Source organism: Cydia pomonella, chromosome 1, assembly GCF_033807575.1.
Source record: "Cydia pomonella isolate Wapato2018A chromosome 1, ilCydPomo1, whole genome shotgun sequence".
In the NCBI taxonomy this organism is placed as follows: domain Eukaryota; kingdom Metazoa; phylum Arthropoda; class Insecta; order Lepidoptera; family Tortricidae; genus Cydia; species Cydia pomonella.
Window position 1 is genome coordinate 37,056,085 of NC_084703.1, and position 20,125 is coordinate 37,076,209.

The window sequence follows — 20,125 nt, forward strand, 5'->3', positions numbered from 1 at the left end:
ACTTTTTTATTGTTAAATGATAGTACAGGATATCAGCTAAAAGGTGACATCGAAATGATAGCCCTATTTAAAACATTTCACAAGTTACACGAGTTCAAACAAGACCTGTAATGTGCGTCGAACTAAGTTGCTTTAGTTCCAAATGGTAATTTGGGCGGCGATCAATTATTCCTTAGAACTAAGTTGAGGCTCATCTTCATTTTTCATTTCTTTTAAGCATTTTATACGATAGGGAAGTTGAAAATAGGAAATATCGTTAATTCCTTTAAATCCTTTTAAATAACTTGAATCTAGTATAAATAATATAATACCTACTCAGTAGGATCTAGTTACATCCACGTTGTTTAAAAATGTGTCGAGAGGTATTAAAAAACATAATGTAAAAAAATAATTTATTTAATAATTTGGGAACTTGGATGCAAATTTATTTTGTAAGGTCTACTTAATCAGGGGTAACGAATTACTCCACCTACATTTGATAAATTAGCAAAAGCAATTACAAAATTTATACTTAATTAATTCATTAATAAATATTAGTTAAGTAAAAGGAATTATAATTTTACTAAAGTGAATTTGAAGAGAGAGAGAGAGAGTAATACTACTACTAGTATTTGTATAATTTCGCATGGAATGCTTATAGAGTGCACGTCTACCAAGTTACGTAGAACAGCCTTTCCACTGCGCTTCGTCGCTGCTGTCCGACGCTGGTTAACAGTTCACAGTGCGAAGTATTCTGGAAATTAATGTTTTTTAATGAATCATTGTACGTAATAAAATAAATATTTAAAAAAAAAACTGCTCCATTATACCAGTGCATCAATTTCGAAAGCATTGACACTTACATTTCTAAGCCAAGCATGACTTGGCTTAGAAATGTAAGTGTCAAAGGCTGACTATACTATCTTCAGAATCAATAACTGTCTTTTGTAAGCTGAGTGTTTAGCGTGCTCTCTGGCCGATGTAATTAAGGTTTAGAACGTTTACCAAGATTTACTATAATTAGTTGGAAGGCATACCCAGGCACAGCATCACTGCTATGAATGGAAGGACGGGGCGCGTTTACAAACACGTGGCGCACGTTCCGCTGCAGCCAGTAGGTGAGCAAGGCGGTGAACACGGTGAGCACGACGCCGGCGGCCAGCGCGGCCGACGCGCCGCCGCCGCCCGCCGACACGAACACGCGCGCCCACATCGCCTGCCACACCGACTCGGTCCACGTCGAGTACTCGCCGGAGGTGAAGTCGTACTCTGACAAATACAAAGTACGCAAACTGTACACAACGGCCGAATAGCGCGGACAAAGAAAATTTTAAATAGAGGTGTATTGTCCAAGAAAACTTTGTAGCAACGTGAATTTACTGCCATTTGACTTTGATCCTTATTTTTTCCCTGATATATGTTCAATTTGTTAAATATCATAAAGTGACGCCATCTTACCGTGCACTACCTAAAGCTTATGGCGCCATCGCTCAAAACGTTTGGACCTTGATCTATTAGATGGCGATCTATTGTTCTATTAGGGAAAGAATAAGGATCTAAGACAAATGGCGTTCTAAGTTTTAATTATGTGTCGAAAGATGGCAGTAAATTTACGTCGCTACAAAGTTTTCTTTGACAATACACCTCTATTTCAAATTCTCTTTGGCGCGGGTATGGTTAGGCTTGATATACTAGTTGCTCGCGTGTGCTTGTACAAGGTGTAAATACATTGTAAGCTAAATGCGCCGTAAGCCTGTGTCTTTGGTCCGGTTGCATCAACCACAATCGACAGACCGATTTACTTAGACTTGAAATATAAACCTCCCGATACAATAGTATTTTATAAACAGATAAACAGTACATTATATATAATCAAACCATTAACAATTACTTCTAAAACGCTATTTACCTGGAACAATGAAGGCGGGACTAATAGCTTCACTGAAATTCATATTTGTTTCTATGCAAACTCCACTGTGGTTCCAGCCACGGAGCCAATAGTACGCGAAATTCTGAAACAAATTTAAAGTTCACATAATGGTTGTTACATTTTACTGTGAAGTCTTATGAAATAACGAAAATCTTTGTCAAGGAAATCATCTTGAGAATACTTCTCTCCCTAGATTGGCACTTCCGATACGAATCCATTTGATAATTTCAGTGCTTGCACCAATTCTTGGGATTAGAACGCCGAATGAACATCTGGCTCCTTTATTGAACTATTACAAGAAGCTAGGATAACGCTAGGGGGAGAGAGAATTCCTATTTCTATGAAACATACAAGAGTACTAACCAGCATTTGTTGAGTGTCAGGTGTTGGCAAGCAAGCAGAGCAAGCAGGTGGGCGGCGAAGGGCGTACCACTCGACAGGTAATTAGCCACCCCCACATACAGCAGCTCCTCGCTGTACTGGAAGATGGTCTATGTGACTTAATAAGGGTACTGACCGGGCTGACGGCAGCGTCGCACTCGGTCTTGTTGAGCGGCAGGTGTTGGCCTGCGAGCAGCGCCATCAGGTGGCCCGCAAAGGCAGTAGCGCTCGACAGGTACGTGGCCACTCCCACGTACAAGGACGCGGGGCGCGGCGGCTCCTCGCCCGGCGCCGGCGGCGTCTGACCGCCGAAGTCAGCCGCAGATAGGAGTTTACACAGTTTGTCTTGGATGAAACAGTACAGGAGCTCGTCCACCTTGAAATAAACTCGTGTTTATCATCTGGCAATTATAAGGGTCTCTATTGTTGCCCATAAAGTTTTAAATCATAATGTATTGTTTGTCGGCATTTTCGTTACACATAATTTGGTTTTTCTCAGAAACGCGTAACTTCTCAGGATTGCCATAAAACAAACCTAACCTAACCTATCTATAGGATAATCTAAGGAAATTACTGATAAGTTAACGGTTTCAGAGTTATGACTAATGATAATATGACTACGACTACATTATATGACTTTCAAAAATTATGACAAACAAAGGGATCCGTTTTATAAATACCCAAATACTAATATATATGTATACAAGATATGGTTTGAAATTAGAACCCAATATGGCTGCGATGCGTTACCTTGACACCCATTGGCCAAAACTCTTCCTTAGTATATGGTGAATCACGAAAGCTGGCGCGCTTTTTATTTGAAAATTTTTACAGTGCAGAATAAATACTATAAATCTCGCGCCAGCTTTTATGTATTAACTTATACATAAATACATAATTAGTCACGTGTCGCCCAAATAGTCCAACGGAATTAGTCTGTTTCAATGACATTTCAACTTTCATACACAAGTTAGCATTTCTTTTGTCTCGTAAGTATTTCGAACAAATTCAATTCAACCCAACTAAAAATACAAATAGATTTAAAAATTTCTGAGATATAATTTTGTATGGCACGAGTATGATAGGCGGCCCGAGGACAGGAACACAAGTCGCCAAAGAAGGGATTGTAACAAGATAACAAATGTGTTTTTAGATCTAGGACTATTATACTTAGCGTAGGTGCACACACACAAAGTATTGGACAATAAAGACATATCAATTATAAATGACGTTGTTTCTGCGTTCAATATCTGGACCCGAACGGCAATTCACATAATAGAAAGAGAACAAGATATTGGCATTTACCAAATGTGCAGAAGCGGTAACGTCCCCGGCGTAAGGCTCGCCCGTGACCTGTTGGTACAGCGTGTGGGCGAGCGCCGTGGCCACGCGAGAGATCTTCACTTGGAGGTCCCTCGTCGTCATGTTACCGGTGCCCACCAGAGTGTCCGTTGGTACAACTGAATAAGTATTAGGTAATAAGTAATAGCTTCAATAAAAAAAATGTAAATGGAACTGCTGAGTTAGGGCAACTAGCTGTCTACTTCTTCAATATAGTCCTTATAGAAGACTGTTTAATTTCTGTGAAAACTTTTTCAATATAGTCGTAAACAGGCTATTCAATTTTTTTTTCATATATTTACATATAAATGTTCGTATAGCTTCGGTAACCAACTGACATTTTTGTTTCCTGAAAAAATATCAGTTACGCAAAGAAAAATTAATAATTTTTTTTAATAATACATGTTTGCGCCATAAAGGCAGCCGCCATTCTTGTGACGTCATTACAGCTGTGCAGTAACAAAGAAACGTCAAATGTGCAAACTGTTTGCCGTTGTTACCTATTTAATACATGTTTCTGAGCGACTTCACTCACGTGAAAAAATGGTGGTCGGCGTTTTCGGTCACGTGACATACAGATAATAAAACTACGATGTTAATTTTGATAGGTAAACTTCCTTATATGATTTTTTAAAAGTAAAATATAATAGTACTTACAAGCCCCGTCCGTTCCAATAGTTATATTGTGATATTTGTAGTTAATCTTCTCATAGTCGTCCATGGCCGAGTTGTAGAACATATTAGTGAAAGGCCCGTTATGGTCGGCGAGCAGTAATTCCGGCAGTGCGCTGGTCGCGTTGCGCAGTAAACGACGGAATGAATGCAGCGATGAAGGCGGCAGATTGTTCGAGAATGCCTCCGTCACTGTAATGTTGTTCTTGTTCAGGTATTCCTTCAGATCCTTTAGGAAATTTGTTATCTGCAAACATCATTGCACTTTTATGTTTTATTACAATAAATCGTGATACGAAAAATTTACAATTGTAGGGAAGAGCCGGCTATATCGTACTGCCGGTTAAATCGTACCAGCTACAGTTTTCCCACTAAAAAACTAAGTTTATTTACACATAACGCACCAAACAGTGCTCTAATGGAATTAAGCTCAATAATCTAATCAGATATGGCATATGACTTGGTAGTCATATGCCATATCTGATTAAATTAGAACAAAAGAAATATGTTTTTCGTTGGACTTTATCTAACTTTTAATGTGTATTTGTAATACCATTACGTACGTACAGCGAGCACAGTTATTGATTTTTCTAAAGATGCTAGAAATCCTAGTCCTTTGACACATTTGTCCCCGATCTGTCCTGCCGGCTGTACACACTCATCGAGAGACAGGTCGATAACATCCTGCTCCCTTCTCGTCTCGTCTTCTCTGATTGGGTCGGTTTTTGCCAAGACTCTCAACGAGAGTTACAGCCTACATCCTATCTACGACGTGACAGGTTGAACGTAACGATCCCGTAAAAATTACGATATACTTTTAACATGAAATGACTCACATTAAACAAAGTTCCCGGGTCCTCGGGCGCATATGCGTAGAGCGGCCAATCCTCTTTATCCTTCTGGTCGGGCAGCGAGCCCCCAATCTGTCCGATCTCGACGTGCAGGGCGATGTCAGAAGGTGCAAGCGGCGCGTCGGGCGGCCACGCGCCGCGCGCCAAGTCGAACGCGACGCGCTGCGAACCGATGTAGTCGAACGCTTCACCGTTCAACAGCGTCCAGAGGACATTTTTGCCTGAAACACGCGCAACTTTTTAGCATATTGGTCTCTATGTTAGGTTAGACCAGTACTGTTGTTGTTTTACCTGAGTGTTATGTCGCAGCATGTTTCGGCCTCCTCTCGCTAATATGCGAGAGGACGCTCGGAACTGAAGATGGCACGACCTGAGCCAATTCTACCTCCGACTTATGCCTGGCTCCGAAACATGCAGCGAAATAACACCAACAGTACTGGTCTAACCTAGGCAGGTGCAAGCAGGCGAAAGAAGCCCTCCCAGCAATCAACCCCGGTTTGTCAAGGAGGCTGAGACAGCGGAAGAGGCCACAGCTCCGGCTTCTGACTGGGGCCATAACTGACCACGCCCCGCTAAACAAGCCCCTGTTAACCCTACGTGCTACAGATAGCCCTTTCTGCGGGGCGTGCATGGAGGCAGAAGAGACAGTCACCCACGTCATTCTCGAATGCCCAGGGGTGGTACAGTACCGGGCACAACACCTCGGTTCGCCGGGGTCTCTCCCAGAAGTCGTCGCCAACATCAAGGGTCTGTTAGGCTTCTTGATAGAGTTTGGTTGGCAATACAAGTGCCGACAACCCACCACGCAAAATAGGCGCAATTATATGTCGTCGAGTTGCGGAAACCAAGCCCGCGAGCCTACCTATAAATACGTATATAGATAAATTACATACTTATATACATAGAAAACACCCATGACTCAAAAACAAATATCTGTGTTCATCAATCACACAAATAATGCCCTTGCCGGGATTCGATTCGGGACCATCGGCTTCATAGGAAGGGTCATCAATTATGGTGAAGTATAACTTTAGAAGGACAGATAACGTCTTCATCAACTTAATGATTCACACTTGGTATAATTATGTATGTATTAATATATGTATGTTTATTTGTATGAAGTATATGTGTATGTTTATCAATATATAGTTTATATTGTATAGTCTTGGTTACAAATTCATTTACTTTAAAAGACACTGCACCTACTTAATCTTTCTGGTTTAACTCATTGGTTGACTGGTAGAGAATGCCTTAAGGCATTAAGTCCGCCATTTGTACCTTCATGTATTGTGCAATAAAGATTAAATAAATAACGTCAAGAATAACAATGCGTTCATTTGTCCCACTGTCTAAATAAAAACTGAGGAATACACACTATACCCACCATACTTGGAGGCGTCGGTTGCAGGTATGATCTTGCTGAGAGTGGTAGCGGCCGACATGAAGGTCACCATCCCGACCACTGAGCTGGCAGCTCCAGGTGCTATGCCTGAATGAAATATATTAATGTACGAGTATGTATTAGTTACAAATTTTTGTTAATTATTTACTGAATCTGTATGGACCTACATATGTCGACACAAAAGTAGCAAGAATTTTCGCTAAGCTGTACAATAAACCCTAATACTATTTGCTTTCGTTTCATTGTACCTTAATAAAGTCACTAATTTGAAAAAAAAACTCGTATCGGAAAATCATTAAGTTTCTAGGAGGAACAATAAACACCTTGTAAATTATTGTGATGGACCAAATAAGTTCTTGTTAGTTTCATGAGACACTCTGAAAGCCAGTAATTAATTTTACAAATATAAGAATAACTCACGCAAACATTTTTTTACTAAAATAGTTATTCGTCAGATACAAGATTTTTGTTCTAGTATTGACTGAAAGTTGTTAAGTTACGATAACTTTTCTTTAATTTATTTGTTACAAAATTAAACGAAAGGTATGTTTTTATCTTATACCTTTACACGAGCAATTCTTGTATATATATATAAATATTTCTGTGATCTCGGAAACGGCTCTAACGATTTCGCTGAAATTTGGTATATGGGGTTTTTTGGGGGTATACAATCGATCTAGATTAGTCTTATGTTTGGGAAAACGCGTGTTTTCGAGTTTCCATGCGTTTTTCTTTCGACGCAGAATATGGTCGCTAATTTCGTGTTGCCAGCCACTGTCCGTCTGGTCCAGCGGGTTAAGACGCGGACGGCTAGAAACGAGTGTTACGGGTTCGAATCTCGCCCGGTGACTAACTTTTGTTTTTTTTATATATATATATGTTCAAGTTTATATGTAATTTTTAAATTTTTATTATTTTGTATTTTTAGAAACGGCTCTAACGATTTCGCTGAAATTTGGTATATGGGGGTTTTTGGGGGCATACAATCGATCTAGATTAGTCTTATGTTTGGGAAAACGCGTGTTTTCGTTTTTTAGGGTTCCGTAGTCAACTAGGAACCCTTATAGTTTCGCCATGTCCGTCTGTCTGTCTGTCTGTCTGTCTGTCTGTCTGTCCGAGGCTTTGCTCCGTGGTCGTTAGTGCTAGAAAGCTGCAATTTGGTATGGATATATAAATCAATAAAGCCGACAAAGTCGTACAATAAAATCTAAAAATTTAATTTTTTTTAGGGTACCTCCCCTACACGTAAAGTGGGGGTGAAATTTTTTTTTCGCTTCAACCCTAGAGTGTGGGGTATCGTTGGAAAGGTCTTTCAAAACTAATAGGGGTTTTCAAGAAACATTTTTTGATAAAGTGAATATATTCGGAGATAATCGCTCCGAAAGAAAAAAAAATTGTGTCCCCCCCCTCTAACTTTTGAACCATAGGTCCAAAAAATATGAAAAAAATTGTGGAAGTAGAGCTTAAGAAAGACATTAAATGAAAACTATAGCGGATATGATCAGCTTAGCTGTTTTTGAGTTATCGCAAAAAGTTTTCCCTTCATAGTAAAAAGACTTACTTTCATTAGGTACTGATTATGCAAATTTGTCTATTTGTTTAACTCGGGTGAAAGGTACCGTTTCACCCCTTGGTTAACAATGTACTATACTTTAGGCTCCAGTTTAGCTTATTGTGACGGAAGAGTAACTACGGAACCCTACACTGAGCGTGGCCCGACATGCTCTTGGCCGGTTATTCATGTTTTTCTTTCGACGCAGTATATGGTCGCTAATTTCGTGTTGCGGGCCACTGTCCGTTTGGCCCAGCGGGTTAAGACGCGGACGGCAAGAAACGAGTGTTACGGGTTCGAATCTCGCCCGGTGACTAACTTTTGTTTTTTTTATATATGTTCAAATTTATATATATTTTTTTAATTTATATTGTTTCAGACAAGTTTAATTTAGTAAAAAAATGTAGTTAAGATTATCACCTATACACCACCATATTACAATAAATAGTTATAACCGAGCAAAGCTCGGTCGCCCAGGTACTGCTTATTAAATTAACTAAGTAGACTCTCGTAGAGTAACAATAGACGAACTTAAACAACAACATGTCTGTAAAAAGAATATCGACTCGAATTATTTTTTCTCAACTATACATGCAATAAACTATCATAAAATGCATGGAAATCTTTTTGCAAAATCCGCTATTGCAAGTCATCGTACTTTCTTTTTTCATAGAGACGTTTCCAGAATACCTACAAATGAGGAATCGCTTGATGTTCTGAACTATCATTGAATCTTCGAGGTAGAATAGTCCAGATAAAAAATATGTTTCATCAAATGCCGAATTTCCGATGGGACTTCTTTTTTAAATATACTCAGTTTAACTACGTCCTAAGTGCAACTTCATAACCTCTGTCATATTAACAATTATTTTGTAATAGTCTACTGGAACTAAAGACGATAATATTGGATATAACACTCATTAATATAGGTAAATTGAGATTAACGTATTATGACACCGCTTCGATTTGAAGTTTAGGCATCTTAGGAATGTAATGTTTGAGAAAAAAAACTAGGCATTCGGAGAATTAGAAATTTTGACACTATTATGTTTTAATACCAAGTATTTTGTGGGTAAACTGAAATTAAGGTGTAATGAAACCAAAACATACTAATTTATTTTGTTTTTTAGTCGTATGAAATATTCTATATTTTGTCCCACAACCAGGTATCCACCTCGGATATCGGCGAATTTATATGATAAAGCCTATAGTTATATTGTACCTACTCATAAATAAATCTAAAATTAGAAAAAATTAGAAAGGGAAAGGCGACAGGAGCTGTACATTAAAATAGTTAAATTAGTATTTGTAACGAAGCTACCTTTTCGTAAAATATCGAAAGGTGCACAGTAAATCTGAGGGACATGGAGGTCCCTCTTTCTACCTGCCAACTCACCGTCGAAAAGTGACGCGGTATCGATTCTAGCTGTTACTAGTATAACTTCCTTTTTCTTTTGTTGGCCCTGTAAATAATAATTCTATTAAAGATTTTACAAGATAACTAAATAAATAAATATGTTGAGGTAAAACATAGTAGTGCTGGTGGCCTAGCGGTAAGAGCGTGCGACTTTCAATCGGTTTAAACCCTGCCTCGTACCGTACCAACGAGTTTTTCGGAACTTATGTACGAAATATCATTTGATATTTGCCAGACGCTTTTCAGTAAAGGAAAACACCGTGAGGAAACCGGCCTAATCCAAATAAGGCCTAGTTTAGGTACCCTTTGTGTTGGACGGTCAGATGGCAGTCGCTTTCGTAAAACCTAGAGTGTACGCCAATTTTTGGGATTAGTTGCCAAGTGGGTGGACCCCAGGATCCCATGTGCCACGCACAAAGCCGGGATAACGCAAGGAAGATGATGTTGAGATAAAACATAAATTCTATTAGTATATAAAGTTTTTTTGGTTTGTCAACAGATAAGGCAATTAAAAGTCTATTCTATCTACAAGAATTAGGTGATATCCATCTTGGTTTATAGATAAAATATTTAATTAAAAATGAATCCTTAATTGATAAAAATTATAAGCCAAAAAAAAATCGCATAAACTGATTTCATGAAACTGGCGTGTTTTATATAAACCAGTGTTTTTAAAGCTTTCAGTGATAAAGAACTCTTTTGAAGTAAATACCTATGACGAATAAAAGGTTCTATTGAGAAATTCGTGGAACATTGTAAGGTGCTTTCAAGGACCACAGGTAGTCTACAGTAGCCTAACCACAACTACCTTAACAGTGTCAAGCTGACATATTCGCAAACTTTTGCATAACTTACCTTCTATACATCTCGCTCTCACTAATATGCGAGTACGAGCGAGATGCAAAGAAAGTAAGTTACGGAGAAGCTAGCGAATATGTCAATGTCAAACTGGTGGTAATCGTACAGGCCACTGTGAACAAACACTAATATGTGACCGCGGCCGGCGAAACATCCCACTGTCACTTGCCATAAGGACTCCTTGACAGTTTATTCGATTAAAGATACAAACAAATCTCGTCCTTATAGCAAGCGACAAAGTGGGACGTTGTGCCGGCCGCCGTTACTTATGGTTAAGTTAAGGTAAATGTTTAAGTTATTCTCCTTTTAGTAAATAGTTATATAGTAACCCAATATTAATGTGATCCTAAATTACATGATTATAAATAACAAATCTAACCTTATCTCGAGGAAATAATGAATAGTACACATTATTGTCTCCTAATGGGTCGCATACTTTAGTGGCCGTTAAAAGAGCACTTGCTGCCGACCTGAAACACGGAGATACAGTTGATTACATCAATACCGAAAAATATTTAGAATACAAAAAATTTAAAATTAATAGGGTAGGAATAGGAAATATAGTTGAATTTCTTCTGTTTTTAAATGAAAGGGGACAAAAGAAATGCAACACTCTTCCAATTAAAAATCGGTTAAATAATCTTGAAGTTATTAGTACTATGGGTAGTTTCCATATGTCCTACAAGATCGCCTTATAAAAACTAGCCAACATGTGAATTATCTTAATGATTAATAATAATCACATTATAGTACAATCCTGTTAATCCAGCACTAACACTGACACAAGAGAGCCGGATTATTAGAAAATTTGAATTACTGGAAATTAGAGCAAATCTGCATATATTGATATGTCTTATAAATAGTAGATTAGTAGAGTGGTTATAAAAAGTATGTCATATAAATATACTATACGAGGGTTGCTACTTATATATCAGGAAACAAAAAACAAACAAACGTACACGGCTGAAAATGGTTTTATTGTTTTTCAAAGTATTCCCCTTGATGATCTATGCACTTTTGCATTCGTGTGAACCAATTTTTGAAGCACTTCTGCCACTCCGCCTGAGGTACCTCCATAACGTGTTGTTTGAATGCGTCGACAGCATCTTCAGCGGTCGAAAATCGTAGACCGCGTAATTTATTTTTTATATTGGGAAATAAATAAAATCATTGGGTGCCAAGTCAGGGCTGTACGACGGATGACCCGTTAATTCCACATTTTGACCTTCCAAAAATAGAGTTGTTTCGCGTGACGTATGACAGCTGGCATTGTCATGATGAAGAATGATTCTTCATCGCTGGTTAGTTTTACGAATTTGTTCCAATACTTCCGGTAAGCAAATGGTCATGTACCAATCTGAATTAACCGTTTTACGGTTTTCTAGTGGCACTGTAGCTACATGGCCATTAATACCGAAGAAGCAGGCCACCATTTGTTTCAATGTACTTTTTGCACGAGTAACTTTCGTAGGGTTCGGCTCATTTTGAAACACCCATACCGTTGATTGTTGCTTCGTTTCGGGATCGTATGTATAGATCCAGGATTCGTCACCTGTATGGATGTTATAAACGGCCTTTGAGTCACCACGGTTATATTTTTTTAACATTTTATTGCACCATTCGACGCGAACATCTTTTTGCTCCTTAGTTAAGTTGTGCGGTATTCAACGCGAACAAATTTTTTTTACAGCTAAATGATCATGTAATATGCTATTAATGCTAGTCATAGAAATACCCAGAGTCGCCTCTATCTCGCGGTACGTAACATGTCGGTCGTACATTATAAGCAGGCCTCGGAGTTTTTTTAGCACGGTAAGACTAAGGAGAGCTATGGAGTCTTTGTTAACATTAAAATTAAGTTCATACTCATACTCATCCTCATTAATTTAGTTCATAAAATAAATAATAGCTATAAAAAATACACCACCATCTTCATTGACGAGTAACAAATAATATGAAGGTAAACAACCCCATAGAATTAACAATCAATATCCATAGAACACGTAGCTATAGGAATGAGTTCTTCAAAATCTTCACATGGTACGTGTACGTTGTTTATTTCATCAGTCCAGTTGTAAAATGTGTAAATAATTGAGACTTTTTCCATGTTCTCTGGAGTGAAACATGTTCTATGTTGGTCAAAAATCCACTTATGACACGAAAAAGATCTTTCCACATCGACTGAAGTTAAAGTAGCATGTTTTAGAACTTCCTCAAATTGTTGTGAGCTTGCCATCGTTCGTATTTCATTAATATCTGGGTTCCTTTGGAGAACTTTTACAAATTTATCTCTAATCGTGTCAGGGCCGAAACATGTAAAAAATTGTGTAATGTCGTCTATTACTTGAAACGCTTGCTTTAATGGAATATTTGTACACTGTAATTTTGTAATAGATTCAACAATAACCTGATAATTGTCTTTAATAAAACTAAGCTCATTTGGCATGTTCATATCCATCAATGCGGTTTGGGCGTTTGCTATAGAGATGGCTTCTTTTCTTGAAAATTCAAAAATAATACTTTTTATTTGCTCATAATGATCCGCGTAGTAAAATGCAGCATTCAACCATGTCCCCCATCTGGTTATTACAGGCCGCGGCGGTAGGGGCACATCAGGGGCCATCGTCTTAAATATTCGTGTTCTCTGTGGCGATTTCAGAAATATCTTTTTTACATTTGATATTAAGGCGTTGACTCCTTCATGTTCTGATCTTATTTGTTCAGCAACACGATTTAGGGCATGCGCTAAACAAGTAACATGTTTCATGTTGATAAATTTCCGTTTTAAAATTTTGCCTGCGAGAAGCATATATGCAGCGCTGTCCGTGCAAAATATTAAAAATTTGCCAATGTTACCTTCGAAATTACCTTGCCACAAAAACATAAGACTATTTTCTACCACTTCAGCGATCGAGTTTCCATTGACTTTTTCTAATACCTTACATGATAGTAAGAAGGGTCGACACGAGGATCCTTGTAATGACTTTACTATAACATTGACAACGCAATTACCAATAACATCTACTGTTTCGTCCACGGAAAGCCACAGGTAACAATCTTTAAATGAGTTCCTTATTTTGTCCATAACTGGGTTGTAAATTTTTTGGAGATAAAATTTTCTCAAAGTTGATTCGTGTGGAAGTCTTTTATTCGTTATTGGGCAGCAATATTTTTCCATGAATTTTCGGAATTCGGGATGATTAAGTCTGTTCCAAGGAATGTTGCAGGTAACCAGGAACAAGCAGAGATCAATATAGAAGTCGCTTATAGCTCCACATTTCTTTTGGTGCTTGTCAGAATTAACATGTTTCAGAACGTTGTCCTTTTTCAATCTAGTTATAGAACTTTCACACACAGTGCAGTATATAACTGCTTGATCGGTATTATACTCTAACTCTTCATAGGGTTCTATCCAGCGCTGTATAAACGAAGAACGTTGGCGAGATTTTGTATTGTGTAGAATGCTGTTGACATGCTTTAATATAAAAGTGTGTCTTAATTGCGTGAGATGTACGTCACAAGACACACACATTACTACACATTTTTCGTGATCGTATATAAGATCTTTGTACGGTTCAATCCAGTGCAAAATTTCAGATATTTGTGGATCCGTCATAATGAAATCAGCAATTTATTCCGAAATTTGCCTTAAATGAATATATTGAAGTAACAAATCATACGTCTTAATATGTTGATACATGACATATGATGTCATTAAGTGCATTATCTAAAGCGGCCAGTGACAACGTATAGTTCCTTATCTTAACAGTAATTATAGTATGTAGGTACGTTAAGTACTTAAATAAAATATTGGAGCGATGACACTGCAATATGGGTAATATAATAATATTAACATACACATATACATATTATTACTTTTTTATAATATAACATTTAATTAAATATATGTAAACAGAATTAATTACATATAAGTAGTCTAAGTATTTATAAAACGATTCGGACGAACTTAATTAATGAGGATGAGTATGAGTATGAATTTAATTTTAATGTTAACAAAGACTCCATAGCTCTCCTTAGTCTTACCGTGCTAAAAATACTCCGAGGCCTGATTATAAGTTTTCGCACAGCGTCAATATTTTGTGGTACAACGACCGATTTCGGGCGACCTGCCTTAACTTCATCCGTAAGCATACTACGTCCACGATTGAACTCACTAAACCATTGATACACAGTAGTTTTAGATGGAGCTTCATCACCAAAAGTTGAAGTTAGTTGATCTATGCACTGTTGTTGCGTTAAACCACGCCGAAAATCATAATAAATCATAGCACGAATATTTTCACGAGTGAGTTCCATTCTTGCAGCGAGATGACATTTAAAACCCGTCAAAAACAAAACACTAGCGTTAATAAGAAAGAAAAAATATACCAGCCAGAACTTAAAAAAGTTCAAATTTTACCATGGAGGTCAAATATACTGTTTAAGAAGATTGTAATCCCGGTTTCCGGATATATAAATAGCAGCCCTCGTACTAAAATAACAAGTTCAAAGAAAATTTGTCCATTATCTGGTTTTAGCTACTTTTAAAGAGCAGGCAGTGTGATAATGTAATCATTATTATTATTATATAGCCCTTTGTTCTGAACATGATTGTTCTTTTTGATAGTCTTGAATTATCATATGAAGTCTCTTAGTTCAGTGTGCCTGTCGGCAAAGGCCTCCTCCAACTCCTTCCAGTATCTTCTCTCTCTTGCCACCCTTGTCCAGAGTGGTCCCACTGTACGAATAATTTCGTCTTCCCATCTTGTTACTTGAGGGCCTTGCGATCTTGACCCGTCTGTAGGGTGCCACATGAGAACTCTTTGGCTCCACTTTTCTGTCTTACATCTTATAGTGTGACCTGTCCACCTCCATTTTTGCATATCTATGTGAGTGAGGATATCTGCTACTTTTGTTCTAGCTCTTATGTCAGAGCTGCGGTTTCTATCCTGTAGTTTTACCCCGAGCATGCTCCTCTCCATAGCTTTCTGGCACTTTGCAAGTTTATCTCGTTGTTTTTTAGTAAGAGACCAAGTTTCGCAGCCATAAGTTAGACACGGAAGGACACATGTGTTGAAAGTTTTGCTTTTTATTCGTATACCTAGGTTGCTTTTCATGATTTCTTTAAGTGACCAGTATTTGCTCCAGCCGGATGATATTCTTTTTTCGATTTCTTTGTCCATTTGGTCCTTGAAAGATATTATTTGACCTAGATACACGTATTCCTCAGCGTAATCTAAAATGTATCCATTGACTGTGATTTCTTGAATCCTAGAATTTGTCATCAATTTAGTCTTGTCTGAGTTAAGCTCCAGTCCCACGGCCTTGCTCTGTTTTGCTAGATCTGTTAGCATGCATTCTAGTTCTTTTGGGTTTTCCTCAAACAAGACTATGTCGTCGGCAAACCTTAGGTGATTTAGGCGTATGCCATTTATGTTGAGGCCAAAGTGTTCCCATTCGAGTTTCCTGAATATTTGTTCTAAGCATAGAAATAGGATAGTATAGAACGACTGTCAAACTTCGAAAGTGTGACCAAAACTGAAATGCAAGTGTGTGCGTAAATTGTCTATGTGCGAACAAAAATAGTGATGTCATGTTACAACATATTAATAATCTATCGATGTTTAACTGCTTTATCGACTACTTTTTCAAATGTGTTTGAAAAAGTTGAAAATGATAAAGTTGAAGTGGTTTGAAAATGTGTTCGCAAAGAGTTGACTTACCAAAGAAGATTTGAATTTCGCGCCTTTTCCTGCTGACAAGTTGGGTTGGGTGTGTATACGCTGTGTACAAGTATACGCTGTCTTGTGTTTCCTTGTGTTGGCGGCAAAGCCGTGGAAAAGTGTTTAAAATGTAAGTACTGTGTTGGAAAGTGAAGTTTAAATTTATCGCTAAACATGTGCACCTTCAAAAAAGGTATTATAACAATCGTTATTATTTTAAGTCGGTTGTAAAGGTAATATCTTAATGATATCTTGTGAACAACTAATTCCATACCTACTTATATACCGACAAGTTATCGATACAGTCATATGAACATTTTGTCAAGCCCTAGCGTAAAGTAACAGTTTAGGTTTTTACACAAAATATTCTAAAATATTGACTAATATGATGAAATATTAACACACAATTGAAGAAAAACTTATAATGAACTGTATGAATTGGTTTTTTTACACTTTTTATGCTGTTCATTTGATAAAATATCGTTACGAAAATTTCGCTAGGAATATCATAATTACCTGTGAAATGAGTATTTTCCTGGGTTTTTTGGCCCTGAAACACTACAACCCGGCACACAACATGACACCATCGTCACTAAATTACTTAATATATATTTTTCTTTTTGATTCTCTTATATTTTTTACGTTAAAAAATACGGCAATATAATTTTGGCCGCCTCGGCCGTCTTCGAACTCAAAATTGGTTACGTTTTCTCATATGTAGTCTGCCTCTTTCGCACTTATGGCTTGTTCATATACGTCATGGCTTCCCTTTCGCACACTTCATCTGTCTGTCAAGCGAAGCGACTGACATGTCTCTGGTTCTAAGATAGCAGAGAATAATTTTGGTGATAGTGGGTCACCTTGCCCGACTCCTCTTTGTATAGGGAATGTTTTACCAGTCGATTCCAGTCTAATTCTGCTTTTGCTAATGGTATATATCCGTCTGATGATCTCTACGTATACTTCGTGTACTCCTTGTTGTTTCAGGCTTGTCCATATACAGGTGTGGTTAAGGCTATCGAACGCTTTTGAGTAGTCCGATAAATGCTATGAACAAAGGCTTTCTGAACTCTTTATATTTTTGCATAACTTGCAAAACAAGTTATGCAAAAATGTAATCATTACTGTGTGTAAACTTGGATATAGAATGATCACTTGTACCTCTATTTTAGTGCTAGACTATTGAAGTGCCAGATTATTGAGATTTCACTGTATTTAAAAAAAATATGGCTTACCTCCTCCGACAAACAATACTGTTTACCGCAGCCCACATGAATGAATTCAACTGAATGGAGCATAAGGGTTTTCCCACTTGTGACTCCAGATCAAGATTGTACCTAAACAGAAAATGTTCATGAGTTCAATCAAGTTGGATTGAAATAAAATGTAATAAGATTGGTTCAGTTTTGGCTGTATTTGGCCTGTAACATTGTGGAGTACAAAATTTGGATAGAGTAACTCATTCGTAATATATCAAAGTTTATAAAAAGTACAATTTATTCAAGGATTCATTTTACATTTACATATTTTCAATACTTTACCTTTCATAACATTGTTGAATTTTTACAATCTCCTCTAACCGCGCAGCTGGCAAGAAAAATATTGGGAAGGGAATGTCCTGTCGGATGAGACCCGTACCGACAGGGTTCCAGGCAGTCTTATCTTTTGCAGAGCATTGGCTGCCCTGAGCTGAATAGTATTCATTTGGACATGCAGATTCTTGACTAAAAGAATTGGTCCTGAAAGGTAAGAATGTAATTATCAGTGATCGGTTATTTGGATTCTCCCTCGCGGGATATCAAGTAGAAAAGTTAATATAGATACGACAGTTTCCCGCGATACTGAACAAACCGTACAAAAATAAAACAATTTAAATTATATCTAAGGAATTCTTTTACTCTTACTGCATACTCTGGTTGCCATCAGTTGAGACAAAAACTTCTATTCTTTTCCTAATTTTTATTTAAAACAAAATATATTAAAACCTCCACAAAGTATTAGCTTATATAACTGTCATGATGGAAAAAATACTTCAAAATCTTGACATTGACATTTCATTATTTTATCTGGATTTCAGTTCTAATTATTTTTGGTGAGCAATAAAACCATTTGACATTGTGGACATTGTTTTTCTCAAACTACCTCTCGGTTGAAAGAAGTGTAATTCACTTTTTGATAACGAATTCATTTATTCAAACAATTAACCCGTAGTAACCATATATTAGCTGATAGACACGCGTACTTACTCGCCGAACTTATATCCAAACGGTACAAAATGTGCCGCTTTGGAGGCAGCAAATGAGCTGTCAGTGTAAACACTTGTGCTCATTTGTTCGATTTAGACAAAAGAACGGTGAATAAGTACTTGTCTATCAGCTACTTAAATGTTTTAAAGTGTAATAAAATAAACACATTGTATTTTTTTTGCCTTTTCTAACAATATAAAGCCCGGATTCCCGGGGCATATCCATACTAACATAATGATTGAGGTCGTTCACCCCATGTCGAATCCAAAAAACCGATCACTGGTAATTATGCAAAAGATATATAAAATATCTAGTAAAAACACGATACACTTAATTTCGATATACAGGGGACAAAATTGAAATAGAAAAACATTTGGAACTAGTCGATAATAATCTTTTATCGGCATCTGACTTATTTTATACTCTTAATAATAATACAATAAAGAAAAACTGATTCAAAACTAAAACTGAACAAAGTCATATAATAGACAAAACTTTGATCTGCCTCTATTAAGCATAAATGTAAACTGCTTACCTCTCTGTAGCATTTTCATAGAGAAGAATCCCAGCCACATTGTCTGAATTATCCAAAAATAATTCAATTACATTCTGAAATGTGGCTGTACTGACCACTGCCATGTAAGGGCCCGCACTGCCGTTGAACACCAGCCACTGGGCGTCAATCACATCCTTAACCATATGCACCACCCCAATAGCTCCTTTGTTTGATGCTGCAATGACATTCATATTGATCTTATATACCGTGATGAAACCATGTGACATGAGATATCGTATAACCACTTACATGAGCATCCAGCTTGATGAGTCCCATTTAGTCGCCTGAAACATGCTGCACCACCTTCTATGGAGGAGTATATTTGCCCATGGAGTCTTTCAGCCACAATAGCTGCAAAAATGGTTTCAGTTTTAAAATAGTAACATAGTACATGTTTAAAGGCCAAAAATTGTGGACTACATTTACTTACGTTGTATTATAACACAGCACAGGCTAAGGAAAAGAAAATGAAACCCCATTGCATAAAAAAAGAGTGCTAATTAGTTGTTATATTACATTATACGGTGATCTCCATTAGTGATTGAAACACACGAGACTATGAAATAAAAAATTATATGATTACTAATAATATATTACAGCTTTCCCTAATTTCGAATATTTCGATTGCCGACAAAAGACACACTTGAATCATGAATGATATTATTTCTCGAGATGACAGTGACAATTAGAGTTGCCAAACTTAGTGCATAGATTTGCGGTACCTTTACGATCAAACGGTGGTACTTGGATATAAAATGCGGGACTCCTTCACCGGCCTAACTGGGTATATTGGCCGTCAATATATTGAAAGACATGAAAAATTAAACCAGGTTAACTTTCTAAACAGGAGGCAGGGTAATGCCGAGCGAGCAAGTGCAGTGTCCTCACGCGTTATTCGCGTCACCCGCTCTCATATTACTTAAGCGCTAATTACATCTACACGGAATATCAGCGCATCGTTAACAATATTCCAAATGTAAATAACACTTGGTCTCTAATTGCTAAAAATGTTCAATGTTTGATATTTTTTGCACATGAACCATTTTTTTACATTTCAAATATTGTTAACTATGTGCTAATATTTGGTGAAACGGATTACTCTTGCCTGAGCCCGATTCCGGAAACCCGAAATTCGCAAATTGCATAGATCTTTCTCTTTTAAGCTCAGTAAGACGTAATTAAATTAAAAGATAAAAATGCCCGCAATTGACAACTTC

General features: G+C 37.3%; 1 protein-coding gene across 1 annotated transcript; it reads right to left on the reverse strand.

Moving 5' to 3' along the window:
- Positions 1–378: 378 nt before the first annotated feature.
- On the reverse strand, positions 379–19,581 carry LOC133521854 (nicastrin). The gene is made up of 15 exons (XM_061856956.1): positions 19,339–19,581; positions 19,158–19,259; positions 18,888–19,083; positions 17,648–17,845; positions 17,342–17,443; positions 10,763–10,853; positions 9,505–9,571; positions 6,539–6,643; positions 5,140–5,375; positions 4,289–4,550; positions 3,596–3,750; positions 2,427–2,666; positions 1,889–1,991; positions 1,017–1,248; positions 379–733 (listed from the first exon to the last, which is right to left on the reverse strand). The coding sequence occupies exons 1-15, from the start codon at positions 19,385–19,387 to the stop codon at positions 709–711; spliced, it is 2,163 nt and encodes a 720-aa protein (XP_061712940.1). The 5' UTR covers positions 19,388–19,581; the 3' UTR covers positions 379–708.
- Between the last annotated feature and the right edge of the window lie 544 nt (positions 19,582–20,125).

What these genes read in the sequence shown, in the direction of transcription:
- LOC133521854 (XM_061856956.1), bottom strand. Translation starts at nt 19,387, where the DNA reads ATGGGGTTTCATTTTCTTTTCCTTAGCCTGTGCTGTGTTATAATACAA. An exon ending in GTGCTGTGTTATAATACAAC is followed by an intron (nt 19,260 to 19,338) that starts GTAAGTAAATGT and finishes CCATTTTTGCAG; the next exon opens with CTATTGTGGCTGAAAGACTC. An exon ending in AGTATTGTTTGTCGGAGGAG is followed by an intron (nt 10,854 to 17,341) that starts GTAAGCCATATT and finishes TCCGTGTTTCAG; the next exon opens with GTCGGCAGCAAGTGCTCTTT.